We start from the raw sequence: 17,937 nt of genomic DNA, 5'->3' as shown, positions 1-17,937 counted from the left end.
AAAAGCATTAAAATAATAATAAGCAAAGTTTGTGTAAATATATATTTATTTCAGATGTTCCACAGTGAGGTTTTCCACTTTTAAAATTATCTCTACATCTTAAGGCCCATACACACTGGGCGATTTTGAGCTGAAAGCAGCTCACTTTTGGTGTGTTGAGCTGCTTTCAGCTCAAAACCGCCCAGTGTGTATGCCCCGGCGATGAGCGCTGATGCGCGTTCCCGCTTCATCGCCGGCGGCCGCCGTTCATCTGCTGGTATTACCAGCAGATGAACGGTGGTGTGAATGGCTTTCCATAGCGTCCTGCTATGGAAAGCCGTTCACCCCCGCTGACATCGCTGGGCGGGGGTAAAATAGCTCAATGTGTATGCACTGAGCGATTTTCAACCCAGCGATGTCCGTGATCATCGCTGTGCATACACGCTGGGCAAAAATGTCCAGTGTGTATGCACCTTTTGGTGTGAGAAACTGGGAAGCGGACTTTCTCAGTCAGGACGTTCACGCCGGAAAGTGGAGACTCCACCCAGTAGTGTTTCAACTCCTCGTGGACAGGTGGGGCCTTCCAGATGTGGACCTAATGGCGTCTCAACACAATCACGGGATTCCGGTCTTTGGAGCAAGGACAAGGGATCCTCAAGCAGCGTTCGTGGATGCACTGGCAATTCCATGGAACTTTCGGCTGGCATGCGTGTTCCCTCCGGTGTCACTCCTTCCCAGAGTAATAAGGAAGTTCAAGCAAGAAGGAGGAATCCTACTTCTGATCGCTCCCGTGTGGCCCAGACGGCATTGGTTCTCAGACCTTCAGGGTCTTTCGATAGAGTGTCCTCTTCTACTTCCACAGCGCCCAGATCTCCTCGTTCATGGCCCCTGTGTATATCAGGATTTAGCCTGGTTGGCTTTGACGGCGTGGCTCTTGAAGCTTTCGTCTTGAGGGCCAGAATATTTGAACAAATTTGTGAGGGTGTCCAAATTCCGTATGGAAACTCTGCGCTCTAACTGGCTATGGAACCCAAGGACTATAAGGTATCCCTGGGATATACAGGATGCTTACCTACACATACCTATTGCCATGTCGCATCAGCAATATCTTCGGTTTGCTTTTGGCAACCTTCGTTATCAGTTCCAAGCCTTGCCTTTTGGACTGACCACGGCTCCTCGGATCTTCACCAAGGTCATGGCGGCCCTTCTCCGTCGTCAGGGTATCAGGATCCTGCCGTATCTGGACTACTTTTTGATCCTGGCAAACTCCCCAGAGATTCTCCTCCGTCATCTGGAACTGACGGTCCAATTCCTGCAAGCCCACGGGTGGCTCCTTAACTGGAAGAAATCCTCACTGCTCCCTGCTCAGAGCATGGTACACTTGGGGGCATTACTGGACACACAAAACCAATGTTTGTTCTTGTCTCCAGAGAAGGTCCTGAAACTTCAGGACAGAATCAGATATTTCCTCTCTCGCCAAAGAGTGTCGATACACTCGGCAATGCAAGTACTAGGCCTCATGGTGTCGGCTTTAGACATGGTAGAGTATGCTCAATTTCATTCCCGCCCTCTGCAGAGGTTAATCCTTTCCAAGTGGGATGGCCTGCCTCACTGGATCAGGTCTTACATGATCTCCTTGACTCCGGAGGTTCATCTGTCACTGAGTTGGTGGCTACAGGACCAACAATTGAGCAAGGGTCGTCCCTTCTGGATCTCCAACTGGGTGCTCTTAACGACAGATCTTAACTACATCTATCAGATGTAGACCTGGTGGCGTCTCGACACAATCACAAGGTTCCGGTCTTCGGAGCAAGGACAAGGGATCCTCAAGCAGCGTTCATAGACGCACTGGCAATTCCATGGAACTTTCGGCTGCCATACGTGTTCTCTCCAGTGTCACTCCTGCCCAGGGTACTACGGACGTTCAAGCAAAAAGGAGGAATACTACTTCTAGTCGCTCCAGTGTGGCCCAGACGGCATTGGTTCTCAGACCTGTAAGGTCTCTCGATCGAGCGTCCTCTTCTATTTCCTCAACGCCCAGACCTCCTCGTTCAGGGCCCTTGTGTTTACCAGGACCTGACAAGACTGGCTTTGACGGCGTGGCTCTTGAAGCTTCACTCCTGAAGGCCAAAGGATTTTCTGAGGCGGTTAGTCAAATTATGTTGAAGGACGGCAAACCGTCTTCTGCACGGATTTATTATAGGGTCTGGAATTCTTACTTCACCTAGTGTTCTGCCAAGAATTATAATGCATACAAGTTTAGTACTTTCAGACTTTTGGCTTTTTTGCAACAAGGCCTGGATTTAGGATTTCGCCTGGCCTCCCTCAGGGTTCACATTTCTGCCTTGTCGGTGTGGTTTCAGCGAAAAATTGTATCTATTCCTGACATTCATACATTCACTCAGGGCGTACTACGGATTCAGCCTCCCTATGTACCTCCTGTGGCTCCATTCTGTCTGTTGTTCTTAATGTCCTTCAAGAGTCTCCGTTTGAACCTCTTGAGTCTGTGGACCTTAAATGCCTTGCACTTAAGGTCACTTTCCTGTTGGCTATTGCCTCTGCTAAGAGGGTGTCAGACTTAGGCGCTTTGTCCTGTCGTCCACCCTTTCTGATTTTTCACCGTGACCGGGCAGTTCTTAGAACTTGCCCTGGTTATCTGCCAAAGGTGGTGTCATCTTTCCACCTTAACCAAGAGATTGTGGTTCCGGCCTTTATCTCTCCTGGTTTGTCCTCCAAAGAGCGGTCTTTGGATGTGGTACGGGCTGTCCGTATATATGTAGAAAGGACTGCCTCTATCAGGAGGTCAGATTCTCTTTTTGTACTTTTTGGTTTTCACAAACGTGGCTCGCCTGCGAATAAGCAGACCTTGGCCAGATGGATTAGAATGGTGATTGCACAAGCTTATGCTCAGGCTGGACTCCCAGCTCCTACTGCTATTAAGGCCCATTCTACTCGGTCTGTTGGTCCTTCTTGGGCGGCCCGCCGTGGTGCGTCAGCTGAACAATTGTGCAAGGCGGCTACGTGTCCTCAGTGAACACGTTCATCAGGTTCTATGCGTTTGATACTTCCGCCTCTCAGGATTCTTCCTTTGGATGCTGGGTTCTTGTGCCCGCTGCAGTGCGTCCCCTCCCATGAGGAACTGATTTAGGACATCCCGATGTCATTCCCTGTTGAATACCAGTGTACCCCGCTGCAGAAAAGGAGATTTATGGTAAGACTTACCATTGTTAAATCTCTTTCTGTGAGATACACTGGTTTCCACAGGTCGCCCACCCTGACGTACTTAGCTTCTTTGGGTTTGTGTGGCATTAGCCGCTAGTCCCTTCTCCTGTCGTGAGAATGTGGGTCTATGTGACTAACATCTACCGTCTCTCTTACCTGCTACTGCATTGGGATGGTTAACAAAACTGAGCTCCAGTGCCTGGAGGCGGGGCTATAGAGGAGGCAGTGCAGTGCTTCCGGGAACAGTCAAAGCTTTAGCCTGTTGGTGCCTCGGATCAAGATCCAACTCTACACCCCGATGTTATTCCCTGTGGAAACCAGTGTACCTCGCAGAAAGAGAATTAACAATGGCAAGTCTTACCATAAATCTCCTTTTAGCTTATTTTATTCACAATGTCAATGGTGTTCAGTGCAAGACTTCGCTTTTATCCCCTCTTATCCTAAACATAGTACATTACAGCCCTGATGTCCTCTTCATATTATTTTGGCACTTTCGGTTATGGGGGGTCATTCCGAGTTGTTCGCTCGCAAGCTGCTTTTAGCAGCTTTGCACACGCTAAGCCGCCGCCTACTGGGAGTGAATCTTAGCATATCAAAATTGCGAACGAAAGATTAGCAGAATTGCGAATAGACACTTCTTAGCAGTTTCTGAGTAGCTTCAAACTTACTCGGCATCTGCGATCAGTTCAGTGCTTGTCGTTCCTGGTTTGACGTCACAAACACACCCAGCGTTCGCCCAGACACTCCCCCGTTTCTCCAGCCACTCCCGCTTTTTTCCCGGAAACGGTAGCGTTTTTTCGCACACTCCCATAAAACGGCCTGTTTCCGCCCAGAAACACCTACTTCCTGTCAATCACACTCCGATCACCAGAACGAAGAAAAAACCTCGTAATGCCGTGAGTAAAATTCCTAACTGCATAGCAAATTTACTTGGCGCAGTCGCACTGCGGACATTGCGCATGCGCATTAGCGACTAATCGCTCCGTTGCGAGAAAAAAATACCGAGCGAACAACTCGGAATGACCCCCATCATGTGACCATTATTTGTTCCACAGTCTTGGTGCAGAAGGGCTGTGAAATATCTATTTCTCATGCTGTCTAAACCCATGAATATATTGTATGCATGCTTCTGAGACAGGAGATGGAATATGACAGCATGGCTCATTCTTGGTGTGTAGAGGTCACATTAGGCCATTTGTTTTTTTTATAGTAAGCAGATGCTCCTTAGCACAACTGCTTCATGTTTTACCCTTGTCACACAGTTTCCCGCTTACATTTCTATTACAGTACTGTGCATTTTTTTTTTCACTTGTGCAGTAAAAAGCTACCATCTGTCATTCCACAGAATATCTTCTAACATCTGTGGGGTCATTTTATAAAGCCTTTTTCAACCTCAATATTTCCGAAACGGGGATAGCAAGTCATACTAATATTTAGAAATGTTTCTGAAGACTTTCTACACTTAATTGTGTGAAAAATATGGTGTTACTCATAGAAACTGTTTTTTTCCATTTTTATGTGCAACTTAGTGATATGCAACCTGATACATTTCAGGGGCTGAGGCGGGCAGCCTTCTAGCCTTCAAAAGGGCCGCACATTACCCTTAATGTCAGTGAATTAATTTAATACATTTATTCAATGAAGGAGACACCTGTTGTAACATATTGACATTTTATACAAGCATTCCATGCTATTGCAATCAAATACAACAACAAAGCAAGGAGGAGCTTGAGGTGCAAGTGGAAGCTTAGAGGACCGCATGTGACCCCTAATTCGTTGTTGCCCATCATGGGCTTAGAAAATAGAACATTTGGTTGCTATGGGTAACACCTTATTTTCTACACAGGTACCTGTGGAACAGTGTTCATAAATATCTTCCATTATTTGCTGTATCTCTGTAGCTTACGTCAAAAGGCAGTAGATATGTTGCCAGGTTTATTTAATAACATTCTGTAGATCATTGCATACCGCCCAACATTTTAGATTTGCAGTTTGGAACCCCTCCACGCATGTGCCCAAAAGGGGGTGTGGTCAAAGACACACTAGGCCACACCCCCTGAATGACTCCATCTGGGGGTCATAACCACATGTCACATTCCCGTTTTCACTTCATGCTGGGGCTGAGCCCAGCACTCTGCCAGCTGAGGACTACCCCCAGCCCCCTCTGTGTACTTAATGGATGCCGCATGCATGTAGCTTCACCGGCACTGCTGCTCAGTCTGCATAGCAGGGCAAAGTAAAGCAGGAGCAGTGACAGCGTCTCTTCCAACCACCCACGGGACACTGTAGGCCGTGTGGGACAGCGGGACTGTCCCACTAAAATTGTGACAGTTGGAAGTTATATCATTGTAAATAGCCATACATTAAATGGGTATTGCCACACTGGGGGGTTGCATTTGTTTCTGCAATGCTTGCTAAACTATTTTGTGATTTGCCTGTGTTGTACAGTCATAACTTAGAGCAGTGGTTCCCAAACTAGGTGCCTCAGGTCACTTGCCGGTGTGCCACGGGCTTGTGATCTGGTATCAAATAATTTAATTTTTGGTCAGTGTGACAGGTAAAACCACTGTTGGTGGCTGCCAGTCTTAAAATATGTGGACAAAAAAACACAACCCTGTCTACTACCACCTAACTGACCCTAAAGATGGGAGTCAAGTGTGTACCCAGCCAAAGATTGACAGGTAAGACAATTACAATTTTATGATTTTAGAATTTTTGCTAAATTTCTCAGGAAGAAACTTTGGGCCTAAGGTTGCCGTGGAAAAAATGCTTCTACTCTAGGATGCCTTGATACAAAAAGGTTTGGGAACCACTGACTTCAAACCTGTGTGTTTTCGGAGCAATGAACGCAGAAAAAATGCTGAGGCAGGCGAAACAATATCCCCGAAAAGTGCTGGCATCGGGGATAATAGGATAGCCCAGGACGAGTCAATTAGCCACTGTAAATTACCGTGGCTAATTGGATACTGCATCTATATTGTCCATTTTAAGGTGGTTCTTTCTCTTCTTGGCTTTTTTCTTTTTTTCTTTTCTTTTTTTAACTGAATTTCGTAATCTCCTTTTATCACTTATACTAAATATTTCTGATGTGGCTTCAGCTGTAGTACCGTTAATTGAGGTCTGAATAGACTGGACCTCATTTGCTTGAGTGTTATGTTAAGATTTGCTATTGAGCTGCATTGGAAAATAACTGATGTGCTAGTTTCTGTCATTGTACATCACTGCGTTCTTTAGAAATACATTTTGAAAATGATAAGATACTCAAAATGTATCCTCCCCTCCTCCCTTCTCCCATCCTTCATTTCTTTGTTTGAATGTAGTCGTGGTGACAGAAGATGTCTGGGAGACGAGCGATGACATACTGTAACATGGCAGGCTACTTGGATACATAATCATGCCCAGATTTTGTTTTTATCCAAATGTTTTCTTAATCATGTGTATCTGCATCTCCTCCCAAGGACAAATTGAACATGCATGCTCTCCCCATATTTCAAAAGAGTCTTAATTGCACTAATGTGACATAATAACACTTCCGCAAAATCAGACAACTTCTTTCCTTTGTAAAGAAGCGGATAGATGACTTTTTGGATGTGCGTAGGAGCACTCAGCAAACGCTCCTAATTACCATCTCCTGAAACCTGAAATGCTTCCCCACGGGCCTCACTGCTACCAGTGTCTGGCTGCTCTGTGACAGCATCTCAGAAATTAATGTACTGGCAGTTTGAGTTTAATAGTACAATGGTTAGCAAGGGAGGAGATGCTGGATGGATCAGGTCCAAGAGTATTCAATCAGAGACAAGCTTTTAGCAGATTTTTCCTTTTAAGTGTCAGTAATTATATAGCAATACTGAGGCTGACAGTCTTGGAAAGGTTACATTGTAAAAGGCGGTAAGACAAGTTCTTTTAGCATTTTCCTGTAGTTTTGCCTTAAAGTGTACTTCTTGTCAATGCACATTGAATGCAGCATTATTGTTGGCTAGATTCAAACTGAACCTGTTTATTTAACAGGGTCTAGTGTTATTAGAGGATGAGAGGTGGCAAATTGCACTCTGTCTTAGTAATATCACACATTTCAGGTTGATGAATAGGCTACCTCATAAATATTGTGGGCAGACGGCAGAGCCAATCGATAGGTCTCTTATTTTCAGACATGTGAGTTAATGTAATACTACTGGGAACAGTTTGTGTTCAGCACAAACAAAATAGTGGTTAGTTCATGAGTTAGCACAGGGTTGGCCACCCAGTAGATGCTAAAAGCCAATAAGTGTCTTTAGATACCAAAAAGAGCCATGCCCGCCAGATTTGCCCATCAAACCTCTCTACATTCCTCTCACATGGCTATCAGATTTTCCCATACTTCCCCCTTGTCTTTTCTAACTTCCTCCTCCTCCTCCTCCTCCTCCTCCTCTGGTTGTACTCCCTCCATCTACCAAAACAGAGAGTGTCAGATTAGGAGCATCTATCTGGAGAATAATCTGCCCCTACCAACAACCAGAGCACCTGAAGCTGGAAGCCACATATACAAGATCAAAGTGCCCCATGAGGCTCGATAGCCACAGTATAGCCACTGCTGACCTAGCACATAGAGCAGTGGTTCTCATACCTGTTTGACTCACTGCGCCCTAGAGTATCAGCATTTTTTTCATGGCACCCCTAGGTCAAATGTTTCTTGCTGAGAAATTTTGCAAAAAAGTATTAAATTAAGTAAATTGTGCTTACCTGTCATCTTTGGGATCAATTATGTGGTGGTAAGGGGGGTACACACGTACCGTTGTGTGCTGAGCGATCTAGCACAGAACGCTCAGCACACATCTCTCCCCCACTCAGCACACAGTGCGATGTGTGCTGAGCAGGGAGGGGGGCGCTCACTTCACCCATCGGTGAGCGATCTAACTAGATTGTGCCTAATCTAGAGTGAGCGATAGCGATGCATGGGGCCGCGCATCACTATCGCTATGGGGCAGACACATGGATAGAGATGTGTGCTTCATTTCTAAGCAATCTAGTCAGATTGCTTAGAATTTAAGCACACATCACTACGTGTGTACCCCCCTGTAGACAGGGTTGCAATTCTGTTTGTCACATATTTTATGATTGGCAGCCACCATCGCTAATTTTTCATTTCACATGGATCATTAATAATTTTATTTGGTCCTGGTCCAGCAACCCATAGCATGTACTCTGTGGCTCTCCAGGGTGCCACTGCACCCAATTTGGGAACCACTGACATAGAGGATATGATATGTCTGGTAGATCAGGTGAGAATCTCTGATTATAAATGTAATCGGTCACTTGATATATGCAGGTAAATCCTGACTTCAAGTCATATTTGGTCGTTTGTATAAACAAGTGATGAGTTATCATTTCTGAATGCTGATCCCATTTCATTTTCATCCCTACTAAAGATTCTTCTCTTTTTAGATATGCCAGCCTTTACTTCTGCTGCGCCATTGAAGACCAGGACAATGAATTGATCACCTTGGAAATAATACACCGTTACGTGGAGCTCTTGGACAAGTATTTTGGCAGCGTGAGTCTAATTATAGTCTTACTAAGGGCACTATTTAACATTAGCACTCACTAAAAAGGTTATGTCTTCCTTTCAGTATTTGGCAAACAGCTGTAAGCTTAGCTTACCAGTGTTTGTAACTGTACCACTTATGCCAGTGATGGGGAACCTTTGGCACTCCAGCTGTTGTTGAACTACACATCCGAGCATGCCCTGCTACAGTTTTAGAAGGGCTAAATAGCAAAATGGTAGCAGGACATGCTGGGGTGTGTAGTTCAACAACAGCTGGAGTGCCAAAGGTTCCCCATCACTGACTTATGCCATCTATACATTGCGCTAGAGATATGGTCCTCATTGCAGACTTTTTTGCTTCTTTTTTTGCTGGAAATGCGACTAGTTTGCAATACAGTAATTTGATCTGTGTGCAACCAAGTCACTAAATCTGTACACGAAGTGCTGCAATGTAGCAGCCGCAGGTTTTTTCCAATACAATATCTGTTCTGCACCATATACAGACTCAGTCACACACAATATGCAAGGGTAATATACCAAATGAATCAGCACAGTCTCCTAATGCATTATAGTCACATTACGTTGCGACTAAGACGCATTTTCATCAAAAATAGATGCCCAGCATTAGCAGGGTTGCACAGGACCTGGTGGCTCACTCACACCAGGCATCTCGCTCTGAATGGCATATTGAGGCAAGATGTATGAGGACACATCTGTAGGTCAGTATGAAGTCATTGGTCTTCATTTTCACTTTAATGTATATTGGGTATGAGGCCTAAAGAGAACTTGTCATTTCTGTTACGCATGACATTTTGAAAATGACATACCTGCTATCAGGCTTGTCCTGCTGAATGCTGCCACTGCTGCCCCCGCTCTATGGGCCTAATTCAGACCTGATCGTAGATATGCTAGCATATCTACGATCAGTCACACAGACATGCGGGGGGACGCCCAGCACAGCACAGGGCTAGTCTGCCTCACATGTCAGGCCCAACCTCCCCGCACAAGTACAGAACCATCACACAGCGGCGATGCTTTTGTACTTTAGGAGTAGCTCCTTGCCAGCGCAGCTCTTGCGTGCTGGCAGGAGCTACTCATTGCTGTGAGGGTCACAGCGGCTGCGTGTGACGTCACGCAGCCGCCCCGGCCCATCTCCCCAACAGTTCGGTCACGCCTGCGAAAATGCACAGCAGCAATCAGGTCTGAATTAGGCCCTATGTCCGTGTTGTAGATCAGGGGGGGAGCATTGGAAGGGCAGATGCGTCTGCTGGGAGGGGAGGATATTTGGCTCTTCAGTTTAAAGTGAAAAGCAATGCTTCCTAGCAATCCTTCAGGTCCATCTTTGTGTTAGTAGCCTGTAGTCAACGGAGATTATGGGGCATATGTAATAGCGTCCGAGTTTGCCGGAGGTGTGGGATGCTGGCCGATCTTGGATGTTTTTTTTAAAGCGCCAATTATTTACATGGCAAAACCAACCTGGGCTTTCCATTTTAATTTATCAGTTTATGGTTACCTACTCCTAGGGACTGGCTAGCAAATTTCAGCCTGGGGGGAAGGGGGCATTTCTGGGTGATGCGGCCACCTGAAAAGGGGGCCTATTTCAGACCTTATCGCTGCTGTGCGTTTTCGCACAGACGCCGATCAGGTCTGAACTGCGCATGTGCCGGCGCATGCCAGACAGCCGACGGCCGTCTCAGCCCTGCAGTCGCCTCTACCTGATTGACAGGCAGAGGCGGTTGGGGCGCGGACCGTGCGGGGGAGGGGGCGATCCGTGGTGGCTGCGTGACGTCACACGCAGCCGCTATGACCTGGACAGCGACGAGTAGCTCCCTGCCAACGCGCAGGAGCTGTGCTGGCTGGGAGCTACTCTTCAAGTACAAAAGCATTGCCGCTATGCAATGCTTTTGCACTTGTGTGGCGGGGTAGGGCCTAACATGCGGGGCGGACTAGCCCTGTGCTGGGCGTCCCCCCGCATGTCAGGGAAGCTGATTGTAGATGTGCTAAATTTATCACATCTACAATCAGGTCTGAATTAGGCCCTATAAGCGGATATCTGCACTTTCCCCCCAAGCACACAATGCAACCAAATTGTGTGTGACTATAAGTCCCTGTAAGTGCACTCAGTTACGTTTTTCTGCATTAGTTCTTATAAATTTATTGCAAGATTCTAATTTTCCTTTTATCACACATTTGTTATTAGAATTATTGCTTTGTTTGTCAGCATTTTCTTTGACTTTGATTTTCAGGTGTGTGAACTCGACATCATCTTTAATTTTGAGAAGGCATATTTCATTCTGGATGAATTTCTGTTGGGGGGAGAAGTCCAAGAAACTTCAAAGAAAAATGTTCTGAAAGCCATTGAGCAGGCTGACCTGCTACAGGAGGTAAGGAAAATGGAGTTTCTGTCGCATGCATATCGCTCCGCCATTTGTCTGTGTCATGTTACTAACCACTGATGTAAGGGTGTCCAACATCACCTGTCCACTGCTTCTCAAAGTTAAAAATGACTTCATCATCAGGGTGATTATTCTTGTCTATAATTACCGTATCCTAGTCTATACACATTCAAGTGGAGGATGCACCTATCTTGTTTTTGTCATGGCCAGCATTTGTATATATATATATGAAGGCCGTCATCATCACACACAGCAAAGAAACCAATTTTCGTTTAATATAGTGTACAGTATGTGACCCTTAGATACGCATACACTTGGGTATTGGCAGTTCAATAGCTTGTGGGCCTTGTTTCACATCTATGCATCAGTACTATCTATGTGTTGCATGCAACTCCATCTTGTACAATGTCGTTCACTATGTCCTGTTTTTCTCTCAGTTGATCAATATGTCCATATGAATTGATTTCTCCTACTGTATGTCTGTGTTTTGTTATAATGTTTGTTATATGATCAGAGTAATGTTTTTTACTGTGTTTTGGAAACTCTCTAGGTTGCTCCTTTTCAATCTTTTTGTCTCTTATTCTACTGATATTAACCTATTGTGCTTCTCTACTGTTTCATTGCTGAATTCTAGACGCTAGACTCTCTTCTTTGAGACTTTTTCAGGTATAGTTAATTAACACTAACTGTTCTAAGACCTAGAACTATACCACTAACCTACTAAACAAATAGATGACCAAATAGAGAATATAGACACTTTGATCAATATAATAAAATTTCTCTTTTCTAATAAGCTAAAATATAAAACCCTGTTATATACTGCATCAGCTAGTACCATACCACAGCAGGAACCAAAGGGCAAGTCTCACATTTTTGAGACAACAGTAGGAAGTGAATATGCCACATACAAAACTACAGGATGTGTAGTGCATGTATGTGCAATATTCATTTATATTATAGGATATTTGCAAAAACAGACTATCTACTATGTAAGCCTTCATATATACTAACTTTTAAAGAGGACCATAACTGATTTAGTCTTGCATATAGCCATGCTCATGATTAATGGTAGTATTTGTAGCTAAAATAATTGTAATCTTGTGATCTCTCTGTTTGTATATGGATCTGAAGACTACAAGAAGTGATTTATCATTCCTGTTTTTTGTGTGTGATAACAAACCTATAGGAGATGCTTAAATTCATTTGGGGATTTTCAGGACTACATACTGTACATATCTATCTCAATTTAGCTATGAAAATTTGTTCTAGTCACACTGGAGATCAAAGCACGGTTGCTATGCAACAGACAAACTTTGGTTCATGCTTTCCCTTCCTATCATTCATTTATTAAGAAGGTAAAGTGAAAGACTAAGGTAGGGGAAGGTCAGAGAGCAGCAGAAACATATCACAGCTGCTAGTGTATTTTGAACAACTATTACTTTCTCTAACGTCCTAGTGGATGCTGGGGACTCCGTAAGGACCATGGGGAATAGACGGGCTCCGCTGGAGACAGGGCACTTTAAGAAAGAATTAGGAATACTGGTGTGCACTGGCTCCTCCCTCTATGTCCCTCCTCCAGATCTCAGTTTGAATCTGTGCCCGGACGAGCTGGGTGCACTTTAGTGAGCTCTCCTGAGCTTGCTGAATAGAAAGTATTTTGTTAGGTTTTTTTATTTTCAGAGAGATCTGCTGGCAACAGACTCTCTGCTACGTGGGACTGAGGGGAGAGAAGCAGACCTACTCACTGTGGATAGGTCGTGCTTCTTAGGCTACTGGACACCATTAGCTCCAGAGGGATCGAACACAGGAACGCACCCTTGGTCGTCCGATCCCAGAGCCGCGCCGCCGTCCCCCTCGCAGAGCCAGAAGCCGGCGTGAGAAGCAAGAAGACTTCGAAAGCGGCGGCAGAAGACTCCAGTCTTCATATGAGGTAGCGCACAGCACTGCAGCTGTGCGCCATTGCTCCCACATTAAACCCGCACACTCCGGTCACTGTAGGGTGCAGGGCGCAGGGGGGGGGGCGCCCTGGGCAGCAATTAAGTACCTCTTGGCATAAAAAAGCATATATACAGTTGGGCACTGTATATATGCATGAGCCCCCGCCATTATTTTACACTAAATCGCGGGACAGAAGCCCGCCGCTGAGGGGGCGAGGCTTCTTCCTCAGCACTCACCAGCGCCATTTTCTCTCCACAGCTCCGCTGAGAGGTAGCTACCCAGGCTCTCCCTTGCAGAATCACGGTAGAAAGAGGGTAAAAAGAGAGGGGGGGCACATAAATTTAGCGCAAAATCAGTGTATACAGCAGCTACTGGGTAAACACTAAGTTACTGTGTAATTCCTGGGTCATATAGCGCTGGGGTGTGTGCTGGCATACTCTCTCTCTGTCTCTCCAAAGGGCCTTGTGGGGGTTCTATCCTCAAATAGAGCATCCCCTGTGTGTGTGGTGTGTCGGTACGCTTGTGTCGACATGTTTGACGAGGAAGGCTATGTGGAAGCAGAGCAGGTACAGATGAATGTGGTATCGCCGCCGACACCCGATTGGATGGATATGTGGAAGGTTTTAAATGATAATGTTAATTCCTTGCATAAAAGGTTGGATAAAGCTGCAGCCTTTGGACAGTCAGGGTCTCAACCCATGCCTGACCCTACAGTGCAGGGGCCGTCAGGGTCTCAGAAGCGTCCACTATCCCAAATAGTTGACACAGATATCGACACGGATTCTGACTCCAGTGTCGATGGCGATGATGCAAAGTTGCAGCCTAAAATGGCTAAAGCCTTCCGCTACATGATTATAGCAATGAAGGATTTTTTACACATCTCAGAGGAAAACCCAGTCCCTGACAAGAGGGTTTATATGTTTGGGGAAAAGAGGCATGAGGTGACCTTTCCCCCTTTACATGAGTTAAATGAGTTATGTGAAAAAGCTTGGGAATCTCCAGATAGGAAAGTGCAGATTTCCAAACGGTTGCTTATGGCGTATCCTTTCCCGCTAACGGACAGGTTACGCTGGGAATCCTCCCCTAGGGTAGACAAAGCTTTGACACGCTTATCTAAGAAGGTAGCCCTGCCGTCACAGGATACGGCCACCCTAAAGGATCCTGCGGATAGAAAGCAGGAAGGTATTCTGAAGTCCATTTATACACATTCAGGTACTCTGCTAAGGCCGGCAATTGCGTCGGCCTGGATGTGTAGTGCTGTCGCAGCATGGACAGATACTTTATCTGAGGAACTTGATACCTTGGACAAGGATACTATATTACTGACCCTGGGGCATATAAAAGACGCTGTCCTATATATGAGAGATGCCCAGAGAGATATTACCCTACTGGGCTCTAGAATAAATGCAATGTCGATTTCGGCCAGAAGGGTCCTGTGGACTCGGCAATGGACAGGTGATGCCGACTCAAAACGGCACATGGAGGTTTTACCTTATAAGGGTGAGGAATTGTTTGGGGACGGTCTCTCGGACCTAGTTTCCACAGCTACGGCTGGGAAGTCAAATTTTTTGCCATATATTCCCTCACAACCTAAGAAAGCACCGTATTACCAAATGCAGTCCTTTCGATCGCAAAGAGGCAAGAAAGTCAGAGGTGCGTCCTTTCTTGCCAGAGGCAGGGGTAGAGGAAAGAAGCTGCACAATACAGCTAGTTCCCAGGAACAGAAGTCCTCCCTGGCTTCCACTAAATCCACCGCATGACGCTGGGGCTCCACAGATGGAGCCAGGATCGGTGGGGGCGCGTCTCCGACATTTCAGCCACCAGTGGGTTCGCTCACGGGTGGATCCCTGGGCTATACAGATTGTATCTTAGGGATACAAGCTGGAATTCGAAGTGATGCCTCCTCACCGTTACCTCAAATCGGCCCTGCCAGCTTCCCCCTTGGAGAGGGAAATAGTGTTAGCGGCAATTCACAAATTATATCTCCAGCAGGTGGTGGTGAAGGTTCCCCTCCTTCAACAGGGAAGGGGTTACTATTCCACAATGTTTGTGGTACCGAAACCAGACGGTTCGGTCAGACCCATTTTGAATTTAAAATCCCTGAACATTTACCTGAAAAGGTTCAAGTTCAAGATGGAATCGCTCAGAGCGGTCATTGCAAGCCTGGAAGAGGGGGATTTTATGGTGTCTCTGGACATAAAGGATGCTTACCTGCATGTCCCCATTTATCCACCTCATCAGGAGTACCTCAGATTCGTGTACAGGGTTGTCATTACCAATTCCAGACGTTGCCGTTTGGTCTCTCCGCGGCACCGAGAATATTTACCAAGGTAATGACGGAGATGATGGTGCTCCTGCGAAAGCAAGGATTCACAATTATCCCATACTTGGACGATCTCCTCATAAAGGCGAGGTCCAGAGAGCAGTTACTGATCAGCGTAGCACGCTCTCGGGAAGTGTTACAACAGCACGGCTGGATTCTGAATATTCCAAAGTCGCAGCTGATTCCTACGACGCGTCTGCCCTTCCTGGGCATGATTCTGGACACAGACCAGAAGAAGGTTTTTCTCCCGACGGAGAAGGCTCAGGAACTCATGACACTGGTCAGAGACCTCTTAAAGCCAAAACGGGTGTCGGTGCATCACTGCACGCGAGTCCTGGGGAAGATGGTGGCATCATACGAGGCCATTCCCTTCGGCAGGTTCCATGCGAGGACCTTTCAATGGGATCTGTTGGACAAGTGGTCCGGATCACATCTACAGATGCATCGGCTGATCTCCCTATCCCCCAGGGCCAGGGTGTCTCTTCTGTGGTGGCTGCAGAGTGCTCACCTTCTCGAGAGTCGCAGATTCGGCATTCAGGACTGGGTCCTGGTGACCACGGATGCAAGCCTCCGAGGGTGGGGGGCAGTCACACAGGGAAGAAATTTCCAAGGTCTGTGGTCAAGTCAGGAGACTTGCCTTCACATCAATATCCTGGAACTAAGGGCCATATACAACGCCCTAAGTCAAGCGGAGACCCTGCTTCGCGACCAATCGGTGCTGATTCAATCAGACAACATCACCGCAGTGGCTCATGTAAACCGCCAAGGCGGCACAAGGAGCAGGGTGGCGATGGCGGAAGCCACCAGGATTCTTCGCTGGGCAGAGAATCACGTGAGAGCACTGTCAGCAGTGTTCATTCCGGGAGTGGACAACTGGGAAGCAGACTTCCTCAGCAGGCACGACCTCCACCCGGGAGAGTGGGGACTTCATCAAGAAGTCTTTGCGCAGATTGCCAGTCGGTGGGAGCGGCCACAGGTGGACATGATGGCATCCCGCCTCAACAAAAAACTACAGAGGTATTGCGCCAGGTCAAGAGACCCTCAGGCAATAGCTGTAGACGCACTAGTGACACCGTGGGTGTTCCAGTCGGTTTATGTGTTTCCTCCTCTTCCTCTCATACCCAAGGTACTGAGAATCATAAGAAAAAGAGGAGTGAGAACAATACTAATTGTTCCGGATTGGCCAAGAAGGACTTAGTATCCAGAGCTGCAAGAAATGCTCACAGAGGACCCATGGCCTCTGCCTCTAAGGCAGGATCTGTTGCAGCAGGGGCCCTGTCTGTTCCAAGACTTACCGCGGCTGCGTTTGACGGCATGGCGGTTGAACGCCGGATCCTAGCAGAAAAAGGGATTCCGGATGAGGTTATTCCTACGCTAATAAAGGCTAGGAAAGACGTGACGGCTAAACATTATCACCGTATATGGCGAAAATATGTTGCTTGGTGTGAGGCCAGGAATGCCCCTACAGAGGAATTCCAGCTGGGCCGTTTCCTTCACTTCCTACAGTCGGGAGTGACTTTGGGCCTAAAATTGGGGTCCATTAAGGTCCAGATTTCGGCCCTATCAATTTTCTTTCAAAAAGAACTGGCTTCTCTGCCTGAAGTTCAGACGTTTGTAAAGGGAGGGCTGCATATTCAGCCCCCGTTTGTGCCTCCAGTGGCACCTTGGGATCTTAACGTGGTGTTGAGTTTCCTGAAATCACACTGGTTTGAGCCACTTAAAACCGTGGAGTTAAAATATCTCACGTGGAAGGTGGTCATGCTATTAGCCTTGGCTTCGGCGAGGCGTGTGTCAGAATTGGCGGCTTTGTCACATAAAAGCCCCTATCTGGTTTTCCATATGGATAGGGCAGAATTGCGGACTCGTCCGCAATTTCTGCCAAAAGTGGTGTCATCTTTTCATATGAACCAACCTATTGTGGTGCCTGTGGCTACTCGTGACTTGGAGGATTCCGAGTTACTGGATGTAGTCAGGGCTTTGAAGGTTTATGTCGCCAGAACGGCTAGAGTCAGGAAAACTGAGTCGCTGTTTATCCTGTATGCATCCAACAAGCTGGGTGCTCCTGCTTCAAAGCAAACTATTTCTCGCTGGATCTGTAACACGATTCAGCAGGCTCATTCTGCGGCTGGCTTGCCGCCTCCAAAATCAGTAAAAGCCCATTCCACAAGGAAGGTGGGCTCTTCTTGGGCGGCTGCCCGAGGAGTCTCGGCATTACAGCTTTGCCGAGCGGCTACTTGGTCGGGTTCAAACACCTTTGCAAAGTTCTACAAGTTTGATACACTGGCTGAGGAGGACCTTGAGTTTGCTCATTCGGTGCTGCAGAGTCATCCGCACTCTCCCGCCCGTTTGGGTGCTTTGGTATAATCCCCATGGTCCTTACGGAGTCCCCAGCATCCACTAGGACGTTAGAGAAAATAAGATTTTACTTACCGGTAAATCTATTTCTCGTAGTCCGTAGTGGATGCTGGGCGCCCGTCCCAAGTGCGGACTTCTTCTGCAATACTTGTATATAGTTATTGCTTAAATAAGGGTTATTTTATGGTTGCATCAGGTTTATC

The 17,937-nt window shown here is 46.6% G+C and overlaps 1 protein-coding gene across 7 annotated transcripts in view; it reads left to right on the top strand.

The window, feature by feature from the left end:
- Positions 1-17,937, top strand: part of AP1S2 (adaptor related protein complex 1 subunit sigma 2) — a 204,105-nt gene that overhangs the window by 78,048 nt on the left and 108,120 nt on the right. For all 7 annotated transcript variants that reach the window (XR_010241500.1, XR_010241498.1, XR_010241499.1 and 4 more), the window contains exons 3-4: positions 8,623-8,731; positions 10,969-11,106. Coding sequence is in view for 4 of the 7 variants with exons in the window: in XM_063955802.1 (XP_063811872.1) it covers positions 8,623-8,731; positions 10,969-11,106 (247 nt within the window). In the remaining 3 variants the exon portion in view is untranslated. The remainder of the gene's footprint in view (positions 1-8,622; positions 8,732-10,968; positions 11,107-17,937) is intronic.

This window comes from Pseudophryne corroboree, chromosome 2 (genome assembly GCF_028390025.1).
Source record: "Pseudophryne corroboree isolate aPseCor3 chromosome 2, aPseCor3.hap2, whole genome shotgun sequence".
Lineage (NCBI taxonomy): Eukaryota > Metazoa > Chordata > Amphibia > Anura > Myobatrachidae > Pseudophryne > Pseudophryne corroboree.
The sequence above is the reverse complement of the archived record's forward strand: the minus strand, read 5'-3'. Positions and strand labels throughout refer to the sequence as shown.